Source organism: Apis dorsata, unplaced genomic scaffold, assembly GCF_000469605.1.
Source record: "Apis dorsata unplaced genomic scaffold, Apis dorsata 1.3 scaffold_92, whole genome shotgun sequence".
NCBI lineage: Eukaryota > Metazoa > Arthropoda > Insecta > Hymenoptera > Apidae > Apis > Apis dorsata.
The window spans coordinates 653,901-671,536 of NW_006263390.1; the positions used below are offsets into that span (position 1 = coordinate 653,901).

Genomic DNA, 17,636 nt, shown 5'->3' on the forward strand with positions numbered 1-17,636 from the left:
TATTCAAATACAAAAATATTAAAGAAAGAAAAGAAAATATAAAAAAAAATTTATTATAAAAATATATAAATTATTATAAAATTTGATTTTCATATAATTATAAATAATTATAAAAATTCTCATTAAATTTGTTTTAATTTCAATTATGACTGTATGATTATGACTGTAACATCATTCGAAAAACATAATAAAAAGAAATTATCTTTCATATCGGTATATATATGCAATTATGTACTTACATAAAACGTTCTTTGTCTGGACACATTAATAAACATGTTCCTTGTATAAAATCGGTCATATCGAAGAAAATCACTTTAGTCAATGCTAATTGCAATTATCGGATTTAAATTTCGTATTAACGTATTATAAAAAAGGTTATGTTGATTGTCGTTTGATATATATATATATATACACACACACATCATATAAACACATATAAATATATATATATATATATATTTTCCTATACACATTCACATAAATGACAATTCGAAAATGCTTTTTATAAATAAGCAATAAAAACGAATTCTATTTTTATAGATATTTATGTTCTCTAAGAAAGTGAAATATATACATATATATATATATATATATAATACATACATTATCAGATATATATCATAACATACACTTTTTAGCACATACGTCATTGAGCATATATATATTTATATATCACGTTCCGAATTAAATTAATGTGTAAATTAAAATATTATTTATGATTTAATTTACTTAAGATATTTTTAATTACAAACATAATTGAAATAGTTCTTTTAGTTGAATAGTTCTTTTAAAGATAATAGATTTTTTTTATTTCGAAATAAGAAAGTCACTTATTTGCATTCTTAATGATAAAATTAAAATAAATTGATAAAGATCGAAAGAAACATTCATATATGTCCTTGCTTGGATTGCACACTATACACCTGCTACATTGCGTAGTCATTTCGTCAACATCACCGTTATTACACGAAGGTTAACGTTCTTGCGTAAACTTTCTCTTCTCTTTCTTCATCTTCTATATATTATTTTTCGACCTTTTTTTCATTTTTTACTTAATCTTTGAATTTCGCAATTTCGATTAATAAATAACTTTCTAACGCACAGCAGAAATCAATATATAACATTAAATTTTTTAATTAACAACAATATTATTTATATTTGGTATATTAATATTCGATGATGTTGAATCTATTTAAAATTTATGTCAGGCGAGAAAAATTGTTATAAAATAATATTGAAATATTACATATTTATATATTCGGAATTATGATAAATGATCTTTATTGAGGACTTTTTTCTGTAATTTGCTTCCAATGAAACAATTTATTTTCTGTTTTTAATGCGACTTTCTTTTAAATTCGTTCCATATAGTATAATTGCGCAAGATATATATATATATATCGAAAAATTTCACATTATTCAATCACGATCTTTGGATATATTATTCTGTAATTCTTGCTTTTTAATTTAATTTAAAATGTATAGAAAAGAATCATTCTTTTCGATTCAAAATATGAAAATAAATAATGATACACAATATCATTAATATTCATATGTATATTATTATTGATCGTATTTTCATATAAAGTTACTAATTTTAAATTTCTCAAGAATAATAAAAAATTTTAAATATGTATTATTATAATAATTATTATAATTATCATATAATCATTGTTATCATTATTATTATTATTAGATCATTATTGTTATTATTTTTATATATGCGAGAAGGAGATTGAGAAGGATTATACGTCATACGTATGATTATACACGATTATACGTGTGATTTTTATAGGAAAACCGTGACGCTTATTTAATCATAAAATTCTTCGAAAAAAATGTTAAAATCTAAATTTAAAACCAGATTCTAAGATTATATTTACGTATATAGTACGTAAGAAAGTCATTACCTCAAATTGTTATAACGAAATAATGATATGGACAATTATACGAACGAACAATTATATTCTAGCGATAGAGTCATTCCATCGAACATTTACAGAACAGATTTTGCTATAAAATATACGTATAACGAATTAGATATATATTTAATGTATTTTAAAATTAAAATTATAATTCCAAACTGTAACATTCAAGTTTCATTGGTTGAACTGATTTTGTCGAAATATTTAAGTAAAATGAAATGGACACGTTTCTCGAACATTTATTTATATTTTATTCTCATATCATACGTATTACGTAAAAAACAATTGCAACGAAAAATGTAAAGTATGCTTTTCGTTTTATACATTCATTCCAATGAATCCAAGAGACAAATTTTCTTCGTCTGACGAGAACGAGATAATTTTTGAAATGTCAAAATATTTCATGTTATTAATTTAATAAGATAAACAGATAGACAGATTTACGTAATTCAATTGTTTCATATTAGGATAAAGATTAAAAATATCATCCATCCGTTATTTCAATACGTATCGATGCCCACTATTTCGTATTTAAAATTCATAGATACGTCATATAATAAGAGGAAATTTGTTCCATTATTTATCATTATATATATATATATTTCTTTGACATGTATCAATGGAATTTCCCGCGACACTTGCTCACAGGGGAAGAACGATTATAAGAGGAAATAGTACGAAACCGTTGACGTTATTTGCATCGCGCTATAGGCAAGTTAAGCGGGTAAAGTAAGAGGACCGACGGCAATTTGTGGGGTACACATGACCTCCAGGAAATCCTTGTATAGAGAAACGAACATCGTTGCATTGATCCAGTCTTTCTTAAAACATCGTCGATTTTACACACACCGCACACACGGTTGTCGTGAATACGAGAATACGATATCACCGTATCGAAAGTAATAGTAAATCATCGAAATCCATTTATTTATTCTATAATCAATCTCACTTTTCTTTCCCACTTTAAATACGATAACAACGATAAACGTAATGTCGATTTGTGTAAATCTTTGCGACAAGAGAATGAAAAAAAAGGAAGATTCGTAAAGTTCGTAAAATTTTTCGACAGACAAATTTGGTCAACATTTTTCAAGGAATTGCCATTTTAGTGTAAGTTTGTGAAATAATAATAAAAAAAATAATCGATCGATAACGATATTGTTATTACATAAGCAAATTATTATATTATATATTGTCAAAAAAAGATTAACAATAAATTATTAATACACAGCCTACTCATTTAAGTTATTGCTTTTAATGTATGTGTCATTATTTATATTATCAATGATTTATATTTATTATTTATTATTTATTGTTTTCGTATTTATTTCTCGTAAAATGTGAAACATAATTCATTCCATGTTATATCGTTCGGTCAAATTTTACGTTACCATGCATCAAATTCATATGATATCTAGATTAGATAAAGTAAAATAAAAGTCACATCTTTTCTTTCCCTCCCTCCCCTCCCCTCCCCCTCTATTTTCGTCGTCAATTTCACTGCTCGATGCAATTTCTCTCCTTCTCTCTCATGATGTTTGTACATATAATTTTCTTTGCCTATAAAGTGCATCAATAGTGATTAACCGTGAATTACGCAGCCTTTTATCATTTTATGTTACTCGTAATATTTCACAGCTTTATACATTTACAGATTGAAAATGACGGGTCGGAAGATCAATTTGTATTTGTTAGAATTCTTTTTGCTGCTTCACAATTGTCTGTCAGGTGAGTGTGAAAATGAAAATGAAAAGAGAAAGAACAAACATACATGCATATCAATTATTCGCATCGATGCATATATATATGTATATAAAATGGAAAGGAATTTATCTAAATTTTGCACTTTATAGTCAAAAATTTTGAACTTTTGCATATTTTGTATATAATAGTTACGCGTGATGAGTAGTTTTAATATACGTACTTTTTAATATTATTTGGATAATTCTTTATCTCTTTAGAAACCGTTATAACTGTGCACAATGACTTTGAAATTGGAAGTATCGATCCAGAGACAGCTGATGAATTGGACTGGACGAAACATCCTTGTAGACGTAATTGCATAGACGAAGCACCGCCTATGCAATGTCATTATATCTTTAGGTTAGAGGCTTATCACACAATGAGCAAAGCGTGTTACGATTGTCCATTCAACATTACGGATTGTTTTCGTAAACATTGTATTCCAGCAGATGGTATCGAACGATCGATTTTAGTTGTTAATCGTCAAATGCCTGGACCAGCTATCGAGGTATATATTTAATATATATATATATATATGTATATGTATATATATGTATATGTATATATATGTATAACGGGAAAAATGTATCGATCGAAAATAATATTGTCTATATCGCGATAAAAATTTATCCACATGTTGAAAATTAGAAATTGAAGCTAATTTAAGAAGTAAATATAGACAATTTTGTATCTTCGAATTTTTGCATATGAAAAAATTATTTCACGTGTTATTTATTTATTTATTCTTTCTATTTTATACATAAAATTTAATATTATTAAAAATTGATAAGTAAATTTGAATATTCGTAATGATATATATAATTAAAAATATGCTATTTCATTATTAGGTCGTTTTATCTAAAATGTATAAATACATTTTTTTTTCTTTCTTTTTTCTCTTCTTTTTTTTTCGAATTTTGCATAATTATTGAATATAATAATATAAAAAAAACTGCAATTATATTAAAAATTATATTAAAAATATTTATGTATACGGTTGTACTCAATTGATCATAATTACATATCAATATTTTGCAACCGTTTAAAAATATTATTTGTATATTAATTTATTATTTTTTTTCGTACTTTTTAAGCATCATCATTTGTAATGACGCGTTACATAAAATTCCGATTTCCGCGATATTTCACGATTATTCATAACTAAACTGGAATCTATCCTGAAATCTATTTGTCGACGAATAAATTATACTCGATTATAGGTGTGTCAAGGTGACAGGATAACGGTTGATGTAATAAATTTATTGCACTCTGAGAGCACGACGATGCATTGGCATGGCCAACATCATGTTAAAACTCCGTACATGGACGGTGTACCTTACGTATCTCAATGCCCAATTTTGCCGGGTTCAACTTTCCGTTATGATTTCATTGCCACGGAGGCGGGCACACATTTTTGGCATTCTCATTCAGGTAGAAAAGAAGGAAATTTCTCTATAATTATTCAACAATCTAATGATGCGACACGTATGATCTTCAATCGAGTCCGTAATCCATTCTTAGGCTTTCAACGGGGTGATGGAGTGTTCGGTCCGTTAATTGTACGCACACCTCCAAAAGTGAATTGGCATAATGATTTGTACGATATCGATAAATATATTATCCAGATCTCGGATTGGACTCATGAATTAGGAATCGATAAATTCTTAAATCATCATCACGCAGGCGGAGATAATAAACCGCCTAATATATTGATTAATGGTTTAGGTCGTTTTACAGTTAATCGAATCGAAAACAATATATCCGCTATAATGCCGACCGCGATCTTTACGGTTAAACAGGTAATATTAAACAAACAGATGAAAAATATATATATATATAAAATAAAAATTTTTATTTAGAAAATGATATTATATCATTCCTTTTTTTATATTTTTACAGAATGTCAGATATAGATTTAGACTCATTAACGCCGAATTTCTCAATTGCCCAATAGAATTATCGATCGATAATCATACTATGCGTGTAATTAGCTCGGACGGACGTGATATCGAAGCTATCGAGGGTAAGTATCGCTAGATAAAGACGAGGAAAAATTATTAGGAAGGAGTAAAAATTTTGTTTATAATTATAGCGGAATCATTGGTAAGTTACGCTGGCGAAAGATTCGATTTCGTTGTTGAGGCGAATCAAAATGTAGATAACTTTTGGATACGATTCCGCGGATTAATGGATTGTGACGAAAGATTTACTAAAGCATATCAAGTTGCTATACTACGATATGAAGGTGCGACCAACAAAGATCCGAATGAATTAGTCGGATACAAATATAAATCGAATTATTCGATAGATGGTCAGGTATTATAATCTCAAATTTTGTTGATTCGTTAGATTATAGAGTATAATAGAAGTACATCATATATATTATATATTTTCCATTTCAGCGTATAAACGCTTTAAACGAAGGTACAGAAACCAATAATAGTATCAGCATACCTTTATTAAAAGCCATGGATAAAAATGATAAATCAAATATCGCGCATCCTGATTACCAATTTTATGTATCCTATGATTTTTACAAGAAAGATAATCCACATTTCCATCGCGGAAAACTTTATGGATTTAATCAAGGTAATGGATACTGTCTACATTATATATACATATGTATTATATATACATATTATTATTTCTTTTATGCTATTCGATGTATATATCTAATCATTTTCAGTAAAGAATACAAAACGAGTACTTACTCCCCAGTTAAATCATATTTCGATGAAATTGCCACCGATGCCTTTGTTATCTCAAAGGGATTTCATCGATTCGGATCAATTTTGTAATTCAAGTACTGTACAAGGTTGTATCCAAGATTATTGTGCTTGCACTCATGTGCTTCAAGTAAATCTTGATAGCGTAGTAGAAATAATTTTGGTGGATGAAGGTTTGTCGATTATTTTATATTTTTATATTATATGCGCATGTAACGTGGTTTTTAAATCGAAATTAACCTATATTATTCGATTTCTAATCGAATACTTTTATTCCTTAGGTTTCGCTTACGATGCAAATCACCCATTTCACCTTCATGGTTATCAATTTCGCGTGATCGCAATGGAAAGAGTCGGTGAAAATGTCACTGTTGACAAAGTAAAAGCATTGGATAAAGAAGGGGCGATACGACGAAATCTTGATCATGCTCCGTTAAAAGACACGGTAACGGTACCGGACGGTGGTTATACCGTTGTACGATTTCATGCCAATAATCCAGGTATATATGAAATGTCTTCTATTTGTTTGATATTTGTTTGCATTTTTTCTTCTTTTTCTCTTTTATTTAAAATTTGTCTTTAAAAGGTGAAACACCTAAGAATTTTATCTTTTTCACTTTTATATTCTCTCAGGCTACTGGTTGTTTCATTGTCACATTGAATTTCATGCAGAAGTTGGAATGTCATTAATCTTTAAAGTTGGTGAACATAAAGATATGTTACCAGTACCACGTAATTTTCCTTTGTGCGGTAATTGGCAACCTGAAGATGTACAACTCAAATCAAGTTCTTTGAATATTTTATCAAACACTGTGAAAAAATCTATAATAGAAACTTCAAACGTTACAATAGATGAAATTACTGAAAATAGTATAAAACGATTCATAAAAGTGTTGCCAGAAGTATTAAAAACATTGCAAATATCATCTTCGGCTATTTCAGTTATTCCGTATTCTCTATTTTCTTTTTATTCTTTTATAGCTATAATTTACACATTTATATAGAAAAAGAAATAGTTCGTAAAAATTTATTAATCTTTTTGTTACAACTAGTAATAAATGACATTCTGTTTTACATAAGATGTTTAACATCTTTTGATTATTTTAAATTAATTACGAAATAATTGCAAAGAACATTTTTATATATAATACAAACGTTTCTGATGTCTGATTTTTATTAAAAATGGTAAAATATCGCATAAAAACTAGTTATCAAAAAAAAATGTTCTTCTAAAAGTTATTTAATGAAATTTTTTTATTGCAAATCGTCAAATTTGTTTTGATAAACGCTATCATATAATTGTATAGCATTTCATTAAATTTTATTTTGAAATTCCTTCTTACTTTCTAGCTTTCTATTTTCATTCAATTATTCAATATTCTACTTACAAAGATATTATTTATATATATAAATATTATAAAAATATTTTTCTTATATCTTCAGTTTCTTATGCGATATCATATATTTTAAAACGAGTAACCTATATATATATATATATATCGATATTAATTGAAATTAATTGAAATACATTAGATTTTATTATTTAGCATTTTTCACGTCAAAGAAGAAATATTATTATTAATCGATATCGACTGTTTATAGAAAAAAAAAATATTACATTGAAGAAATGTATATAAGTAAATAAATAAGTACATTTGTTCATTTTCTGATTTAATATTCATATAACGAAATGAGTCATTGGATAGATGAATTAAATCGTGTCAGAGTCAATTGTTAAATAAAATAAATATATATATCATATTTAATTAATAAGAATTCGTGTTATAAGTATTAATTATTACTTATTATGATAATGAAAATTTTTTTAAAGCTATTCATACATTGTAAATTCAATTTAGTTTTAATTTTTTAATTCAAATGTAATATAATTATTTCCTTTCGTCTCTACTTCCTCTAATAATATTACTTTATGTAGATAATTAATATTTCAAAACTTTAAATATATTATTTATTTTTCCAAGATATTTAATATAGTTTTACTGATAACAATAACTGATAACAAATTTCGTTAAATGAATATTACTGCCGATTATATAAATAGTTTTATTTAATTCTACAAGTATTTTTATACTGTGATATAAATATTATAAGTATATTGGTTAAAGATTGAATATTAATTATGTAAAAAAATTATAAGCTTTATGATATTTACTAAGTTAATTTTTACTTTTACAAATAATATATTATTATATGTATAATAATAATTTGTAATATATAATACTTTATTATTAATGTATATATAATAATACTTTGTAATTAAATATGTGTCAGTGAATGATTGATCAATATTCCTTCATTATGTTACATTATTTTGTAAATGATCATGTATTTATACAAAAAAAAATTTTATTTTATATATTTTTTCAATAAAATTTTGTATATAAAAATTTTTTTAACACATTCTTATTATAACTAAATATTATATTATACTAAATATTATATTATTTAATATTCTTTTTAAATTTTTTCATTATAGTAAAGAAAAAAAAATTATATAAAATAATAAATGAATTAAATAAAAATTAATTGTGTATGTAACAAAATGTAACAAAATATTAGAAAAAATGAAAAAAACACTTTAAGCTTCAAAGCTTAAGTTGATCTGTATTAAATTGATCTTATATTGCAAATAGCATTTAAATATAAAAATATAAAAAAGACTATTTTTATATTTTCTATTTTATTTATTCATTTATTTTTTATTTATTGCTTGCATTGTCAATGATTATATTATATGTAAACTTATTAATATCTACTTTTACAGCTTTCAAAGATTATATAGTTAAACATTATTACAAGTTTCTTGAGAAGCAGGTGAACAAATTGTATAACATACATCTTTTTGTGGTGGCCTTTGTAAAGGATGTGCCAATAATTTAGCCATACTATCATGTAATTTTGCTGCATTTCTTCCTACTTCTAATATATATGAAAAATTTGTTGTATCCAATGTTGCTATTTCAGAATAAATTTCTTCGCATAAATTTTCGGAACAAGGTGGCTCATGTACATATAATACATCTATGAAAAAATATGGATTTTTTATAAGAGTATCTAAAGATCTTTTACCAATATGAAATTTTGGGATACTGTTGGAACGTGAATACACTAAAATTACTCTGATAACAAATGTTGGTACAGTAGTCTCATGTTTCTTTGTTAATAGAAGTAATTTTTGTTGTATTTCATCAAATAATTGTCCAAGGTCATATGACTTTTGATCTTCCTCTAGAAAATCATCATTAATAAGATTTAAATGGTTAACAATACTATTGGTATTACTGGTAAAATCACATATCCACCTAGAGCTGTGAGAGTTCAAAATCATTAATGCATATTCATGACTATGTTGAATGATAGATTTAATGTAAATAAAATTTTCTATAGTTCGTTTTATCATAAATAAAGGAGTATAGCTAGCTCCTGTAGAAAGTTTAAAGGGAGTACAATTTTTCTCTTTTGCTGTATCAATTACAAATAAAATCTTCTCGGGTAAATTCATTCCCGAAAAATTTCGCATCAATGTATTATCTTCATCAAAATATGACTTGAAATCAGGAACAAAACACGAGGCGTTATCAGTATTACTCATTTCCTATTGGATGTAGGTTAGCATTTCAGAAAATTTTTAACAGTTCAATATCTTTCACAATTATTTTTTTATGTATTATTTACCTAGAATATTCACGTGATTCACGTGCGATATGCGTCTGATTCGTATAATGCAGTACTTAAATTCAATTGAGTTTATAGCTTTCCATATTAAATCATGCTATATTGATATTGTGAATGATCGATTTCATTAATTTTCTTGATTCGAAAAAATTCACTGATTGATGGACTATATATGAAATCAAAATCGCAATTTTGAATTTTACAAAAATCGTCGTCTAAACATTTCCACATACGATTGGTATCTTTTATGCATGAATCATGATTTAAGAATAAGTTATCATTTACCACTATACTATCATTTTAAAAATCTTTTATATTTTTTTTTTTTTGTTTAATTATCCTATTAACTAGAATTAATTTAAATTTATTCGAATTTACAATATCCGATAGATTGACATTCATGAACTTAAAAGCTAATGTATACGATCGAGCTTAGTGAAAAAAAAATAAATATGTTTTCAAGTAATCGTTTTATAATTACAATATTAAAAATCATTTCGTTGCTATGAAAAGATGAATCTTGTAATAACATTAAATTTGGTGTTATGAAATAAAATATAACATTATCAATATCATAACAATAAAAATTATTACTTTTATTCTTATGCGTGAAAACAAACCTTAAGGACAACATATATATTATTTTTCTCACTGGATGAATTGTTAATGGAATCATTATAGTGATTAAACTTATAACCTATAAAATATTTCGTATATGTGTAACTTTTAACTTATAGATTCTTAAAGTTTTTAAAAATTATCAATTTTGAAATATATTTTTCATCAGAAAATGTAAAAATATCTTAAGTTTTAGTAAGAAAAAAAAAATTTAAATAAACTATGCTTGCGTTACAAGATTACGGTAGTAGTGATAGCGAATCTGAAAATGAAAATGAAAATAGAGAGAGTGAGGTTAACTGTATGATTGATTCTACCAATGTTGTTAATTCTATTTTCGCAAAAAATTTAACTGCATCTATAAATATGCAAATTTGTTCTGCACCAGAAGTGATACCAACGGTAAATATTTATTTATTATATTAAATTTTTCTTTATCAAGATTAGAAATTATTTTTTTAAATGTGCTATAGGGGACTGAATTATGTATAAATCAAATAGATTCAACTATAAAAGAAGTAATGCATAATCCCAAATATGAAGAACTTTTTGCTCCAGATGTTGGTCCAGAAAATCCTTTTAAAACACAACAACAACGTGCTGTAAAAAATATACTTTCTGGATATGTTGAGAAAGCTCATATAAGCGAGTTTCAATTTGAAAATCAAAGAAGAACGTTTGCCAGTTATGGTATAAAATATAATAATAATATATAATAAATGTTAAAAGAAGTTATAATGATATATGATTTTATAAATATTATGTTAGGATATGCATTAGATCCAACTGTAGATGGTAGTGCAGAAGAAGGTAAAACTATTATTGGAGCAAAAGATGCTGCTGAAGAATCTGGTGGTAAAACTGTATTTGAAAGTACAACATTAAGGGCTTCTGATAAAAGAAAACGTCATAGAAATGATGATCCTGCAGATATTGAAGGATTCTTGGGTCCTTGGGGTGGATATATAGATGAAAAACGAATTATTAAACCAACCGAAGAAGAAGCTGCAGAATTAGAGGAAATATTAGCAAAACGAAACAGGAGAGGCAAACCAGCAGAGGAAAAACCACTTGAGGAAAAAACAGTATTACATAGTAATATCATAATAATTAAATATATAATTTATATAAAAGATTTTGAAATAATCAAATTTGTTTTAGTTAAAGACAGTGTGGATTATCAAGGTAGATCATTTTTACATGCTCCTCAAGATGTTGGAGTAAATTTACGATCAGAATCACCACCAGATAGATGTTTTTTACCAAAAGCGCAAATTCATACTTGGGAGGGACATACCAAAGGTATTTCACAAATCAGATGGTTCCCTCGTACTGCGCATTTATTACTTTCTTGTAGTATGGATTGTAGAGTGAAGGTATTTATATTTTAATCTTGAAACATGAAAAATAATGACATGATTTAATTTCATTTATATTATTAAATATAGCTATGGGAAGTTTATAAGGATAGGAGATGTATCCGAACCTATTACGGACATCGCCAAGCTGTAAGAGACATAAGTTTTGATAATGATGGAAAAAAATTTTTGTCTGCTGGATACGATCGTTATGTAAAATTATGGGATACGGAAACGGGTGCTTGTATAAGTCGATTTACAAGTAGAAAAATTCCGTATTGTGTTAAATTTAATCCTGATCCAGACAAACAGCATTTATTTGTAGCAGGTACCAGCGACAAAAAAATTATCTGCGTGAGTCATATATACACACGTATTTTTAATTTTAGGATATATTATAGGATATATTATAAATTTCAATTTTATCAGATAATATAATAATATATTATATTATTATACAGTGGGATATTCGTTCTGGTGAAATAACACAAGAGTATGACAGACATTTGGGAGCTGTGAATACGATAACGTTTGTAGACGAAAATCGAAGATTTGTAACAACTTCAGATGATAAAAGTTTGAGAGTTTGGGAATGGGATATACCAGTCGATATGAAATACATAGCTGATCCTTCTATGCATTCTATGCCAGCAGTTACACCATCACCAAATCAAAAATGGCTTGCATGTCAAAGTATGGATAATAAAATTGTTATATTTTCGGCCTTAAACAGATTTAAAATGAATCGTAAAAAAACATTTACGGGTCATATGGTTGCTGGTTATGCATGTGGTTTGGATTTTTCTCCAGATATGAGGTAAAATATTTTTTCATTTATAAAATTATAAAATTATAAAATTCTTTATATTCAACATAATTTAATATTTTTACTTTTATTTTCTTAAGTTATCTTGTTTCGGGAGATGCAGATGGTAAATGTTATATTTGGGATTGGAAAACAACAAAATTATATAAGAAATGGAAAGCACATGATGGTGTATGTATTGACGTATTATGGCATCCTCATGAACCTTCAAGACTAGCTACAGCTGGTTGGGATGGAAAAATAAAATATTGGGATTAATCATAAATAATCACATTGTAAAATTATTTATTTTGTATGTATATTTTATATGATGTGTATAAATAGATTTACTTTATATATATATTTCTAACCATATGTTATTAATAAAAATATAATATTAATAATTATAAAAACATATATAAACTTTTTAAAAATATTAAAAAATGTTTCATTATTATACAGAAATTATACATTACATATTTATATATATTTTTTATTATAATTATACATTACATTATTATATTTATAATATATATATTTTACATTATATTTTCAATAATATATAGAAATGAATGCTTGCATAAGTCGATTACAAATCGAAATTATTTTAAAATTATTGATCGTTATTTTTATAATTATACCAATCAATAATTATTTTAAATAATTTTCATTATAATTTCATTATATTTATAATTAAACACAATTGATATAAAATTAAGAAATTAATTTAATTAACAATTATTTTCTCTTATTAGTTAAAAATAGTTATCACAAACCAGATTGAAATAAATATGCGATTTTGAATAAATTGTTATATTATTAATAATTCGATTATAGTGAACTCGAACTGATTGATTCATACAATAATTCGCATGCAATTAAATAAATGAATTGTTATGGATATAATTACAATATTGAACATGAATTATTCGTATAAATTCTAATTGCAGTCTTAAATGGCGAATTACAAACTGTGTACCATACTATCGTAAAAATCAATAATATACATCATGATGTCTGCTGCATTTGTTTCATACGTCGTTAAGAATTTGTTTTTTGTCATCATCGAATTAAATCTTGTTACAATTTTAATCGTTAAATTGACGAACGCTTAACAATATATGCTCTGCTTAAAATTGTTAAAATTTAATATGATATATCGATTAACACAAATATCTTGAAATTATACAAAAATCTACAAAGACTAAATAGAAAGGTAATAATACCTTAGTTACATAAATATTTTTTTTTCATATGATTTGAATGCGAATAAATATGTAAAATTATACAATCATAAGTATATTTTTAATATTTTCATTGAAAATGTGATTTGTTTATAGTGTAAAATTATTTTGTTTTTTTTAGAAAACTAAAGATAATCAGATCAATACAATAGAATTATTTTTCGCGTTTCTACTATAAATATTTAAAAAAGAAACATAAAAACTTTTATTTTCCATTTATTAATTACAAAAATATACAATATATGTTTAAAGTATAATTATAAAATATATATAATATATATAATATATATATTTATATGTGCAATATATGTGATAGATTCAATATAAAAATGGATGGATCTGGATTGGGATATTCATATCATCTTCCTTCTGCAGGATGGAATTTTCGAGTTAGAAATGTACTTGCACAATTCAGTGATCTTTTTAGTGAATTTAATAAGTATATTGCTCCTGCTTATCATCATGATCGATGTGAGAGGTACTTGATTCCATTTATACAAAATATTATATATATATTTTTATATATTTAAATAATAATATTCTTTTTTAGATCAGTTCAAATGCGATTATATTCCATGCATAAAAGAGAATTTGTTATGGTATTCATTGCTTTTTTTGCATGTTTTGGATTAGCTGTATTTATTGGACTTGCAGGTATTTTTATAAAATATTTCTTTTTCATTATATATATTATTTTTTCTTTTTATTGTATATTATTATAGGTCCTCCTATTACTTCTATGAGTGAACAGAAAGCTCATGTAAATAATAGCGAAGTTGCTACTGGTCCTTTTATTATGAAAACACCTTTATTATCTACATATAGTCAACAATTATGGGTTATTGCAAAATTATTAACATCTAATAATGATGGTAATATAAATATAAAAGAATTAAAAAATTAATAAATTTACAATTACATTTCAAATTTTACAGATGAAAGATATGACAAAAGTTTTCAAATAAGCATTTCAATAGATGGTATTATTGATCATAAACTTATACCTGTTCTTTCTTCGGAAACTGGTCACAATAGGTATTTTTTATGATCTACAAATATAGTATAACTTATTCATTATTTCATATATATAATGTAAAATTATTATTAACATGCTTTCTTTTTCAAAGAACCAGACACTTAAAATGTGAAAGACAAACATGTGAAGAACTGGTAGTTGCTCATCTTGGATTTCTTGATTACAGTTATTATATTATTACTGTTCGTTTTCATGGACTTGAAAGCTTCCATCAACGTTATAACATATGCGATCTCACATTCTACGTCAGTAAGCACTATATAAAAATAATATGATTGTATTATAAAAATTTCTAAAATCAAAACAATTGCATTTGATAATGTTTTTACTTGTTTATAGTTTAAAAATTATAATCCAGCATTTACGGAGTTCGAGATTTGGTTTCGATTTATCTTTTTGTTAACTGCATTTGGAGTTATGGTAAAGAATAATGAAGAATATTGTATACTTTTACACATTATTTAAAAAAAAATTATATATCAATTTTTATATTATATATCAATTTTTAGTGCTGGTTTGGACATTCCTTACGAAAATATCCATTACATGATTGGTCAATAGAACAAAAATGGATTTCTATACTTCTTCCCTTATTAATTTTATATAATAGTAAGGCATTAAAAATTAATTTATGTTTTTATATATACATTTAACTAATTTATTTTATTTTTATTTAAAATTTATTTTACTTTTATAGATCCATTATTTCCAATGACATTTTTAGTCAATTCTTGGGTACCTGGTATGATAGATGCAATTCTACAAACAACATTCCTTTGTGCAATTCTCATGTTTTGGTTATGTGTTTATCATGGTTTAAGACAAGTATATGTGATATTTATTTAATTAATATAATATAGCATAATTTAAATCATAATATTATTTATATCTACAAATCTTATATTTTAATAGAACGAAAGACGTCTTATCACATTCTATTTACCAAAAGTTTTGGTAGTGGGTTTACTATGGTGTTCTGCATTTATTTTAGCAACATGGTTGCGTTGCACAGAATTAGAAGATCCTACTTATAATTATGTTCTTGATACATCAAATTATTTTGTAAGTTATCTATAATTGATAATTATAAGTTTATCACACAATATTTTTAATTAATACTTATAATTTTATAAATTTATATGAATTTATAGGGTTTCAAAGTATTTTTCTTCACAGTAGGAGGATTTTATATAGCATATCTTCTTCTCTTGATATTAAGAGCATACAGCGAATTAAGATCCATGCCATATTTTGGTATGTTTATAAATGCATTTGTTATTATTATTTAAATTATAATTATAAAATATATTTGTAATTATTATAAATAATTGTAATTATTATAAATATAATTGTAATTATTATTTAATATCTCTTAAAAAATATCTTTTTCGATATATTATCTTTTTTCTTTTTTTTTGTTTCTATATTTTTTTCTTTTTCTTTTATTGTTTCTTCTAGATCTTCGTTTACGTTTTTTGACATTGCTTGCTGCTGTGGTTTCATTGGTATGTGGTTGCGTAACAGCGCGACAATTTGGAGCTGGTATATTTGAAGATAGCTTTGCCTCTCGTCTCACAACGTATTATCGTTCATCCGCACAATTTATGGCTTTGTATGGTCTTTTGAATTTTTATCTTTATACGATGGCTTATGTATATGCACCAGCATATCAACAAGTATATGGCCAACGTAAGTATTTTTGATTTTAATATACAAAATCTTTCATATAAAATTAATGTATTATTTTTTTGATTGATTTTTTTATAATTAGATTCTTCTATAACTAAGGACAACCCTACGTTTTCTATGATTAACGATTCCGATGAAGAAGTTATATATGGACCAGATGAAGATAGTCGACGGCCTTTAACTCAAACATCTAGAATTGCGAATAATAATAATTAATTAAATTAAATTGAATATTGTGAATAAGAAAAAAACATTTTTAATTAAAGGAAAGGACATGTTAATGTCAAAGATTTTCGTAAATAGTGATGTTATAAAATAAAATATATAAAGGTGAATAATTTATTTTAAACAGGAGTCATAAATAGAGATATAATGTAAAATAAAATATATATAGGTGAATAATTGATTCTAAACAAAACTTAATAAAATATAATTCGTTATTTGCAAAAATTTATGTAAATGTGATATACATATTATTTCCTCTTAAAACAACAAAATTTCTTTTATATACTTACTTTTTTATTTATTAAACATAAAATATTTTATATTTCATTCTAATTTCTAAATGATTATTAATGTTCTTTTTTTTGCAAATTAGAACCTTTTATATTCGAAAAAATTTGAAAAGTATAAATATTTTATGAAAAGAATTATTAACAATGTAATAATTTATTTTAAAAAAAATTATTTAAAAAAATTTTAATCTTTTACTAATCTTTTAAAAATATTATATAAATTTATTTAAATTTTTTAAAATATTTTTAGTTATTAAAAAGCATATTGAATATAAAAAACT

The 17,636-nt window shown here is 24.9% G+C and overlaps 5 protein-coding genes across 5 annotated transcripts in view; 3 read left to right on the top strand and 2 right to left on the bottom strand.

Moving 5' to 3' along the window:
- The window catches only part of LOC102681892 (SAC3 domain-containing protein 1), a 2,754-nt gene extending 2,190 nt beyond the window's left edge, over positions 1-564 (bottom strand). Inside the window, exon 1 of the mRNA XM_006611693.2 lies at positions 240-564. Coding sequence (XP_006611756.1) covers positions 240-298 — 59 coding nt within the window. The 5' untranslated portion in view covers positions 299-564. The remainder of the gene's footprint in view (positions 1-239) is intronic.
- A 1,990-nt stretch (positions 565-2,554) lies between these two features.
- LOC102681762 (laccase-1-like) lies at positions 2,555-7,475 on the top strand. The gene is made up of 11 exons (XM_006611692.2): positions 2,555-3,035; positions 3,580-3,653; positions 3,887-4,176; positions 4,889-5,099; positions 5,190-5,467; positions 5,568-5,691; positions 5,761-5,984; positions 6,071-6,257; positions 6,355-6,567; positions 6,676-6,894; positions 7,028-7,475. Exons 2-11 carry the CDS (start codon positions 3,587-3,589, stop codon positions 7,396-7,398), a joined length of 2,184 nt encoding a protein of 727 aa, XP_006611755.1. The 5' UTR covers positions 2,555-3,035; positions 3,580-3,586; the 3' UTR covers positions 7,399-7,475.
- Positions 7,476-9,083: 1,608 nt separating this feature from the next.
- On the bottom strand, positions 9,084-10,495 carry LOC102671161 (BRISC and BRCA1-A complex member 1-like). Its single transcript, XM_006611699.2, has 2 exons — positions 10,091-10,495; positions 9,084-10,010 (listed from the first exon to the last, which is right to left on the bottom strand). Exon 2 carries the CDS (start codon positions 10,005-10,007, stop codon positions 9,198-9,200), a length of 810 nt encoding a protein of 269 aa, XP_006611762.1. The 5' UTR covers positions 10,008-10,010; positions 10,091-10,495; the 3' UTR covers positions 9,084-9,197.
- Positions 10,496-10,743: 248 nt separating this feature from the next.
- On the top strand, positions 10,744-13,184 carry LOC102670929 (pre-mRNA-processing factor 17). The gene is made up of 7 exons (XM_006611697.2): positions 10,744-11,110; positions 11,182-11,398; positions 11,477-11,803; positions 11,870-12,084; positions 12,157-12,420; positions 12,528-12,883; positions 12,973-13,184. The coding sequence occupies exons 1-7, from the start codon at positions 10,931-10,933 to the stop codon at positions 13,148-13,150; spliced, it is 1,737 nt and encodes a 578-aa protein (XP_006611760.1). The 5' UTR covers positions 10,744-10,930; the 3' UTR covers positions 13,151-13,184.
- An 882-nt stretch (positions 13,185-14,066) lies between these two features.
- LOC102670797 (transmembrane protein 181) lies at positions 14,067-17,350 on the top strand. The gene is made up of 13 exons (XM_006611696.2): positions 14,067-14,087; positions 14,432-14,593; positions 14,666-14,769; positions 14,838-14,987; positions 15,051-15,150; positions 15,243-15,396; positions 15,491-15,571; positions 15,661-15,760; positions 15,849-15,976; positions 16,064-16,213; positions 16,303-16,405; positions 16,610-16,840; positions 16,923-17,350. Exons 2-13 carry the CDS (start codon positions 14,445-14,447, stop codon positions 17,054-17,056), a joined length of 1,584 nt encoding a protein of 527 aa, XP_006611759.1. The 5' UTR covers positions 14,067-14,087; positions 14,432-14,444; the 3' UTR covers positions 17,057-17,350.
- The last annotated feature ends 286 nt before the right edge of the window (positions 17,351-17,636 follow it).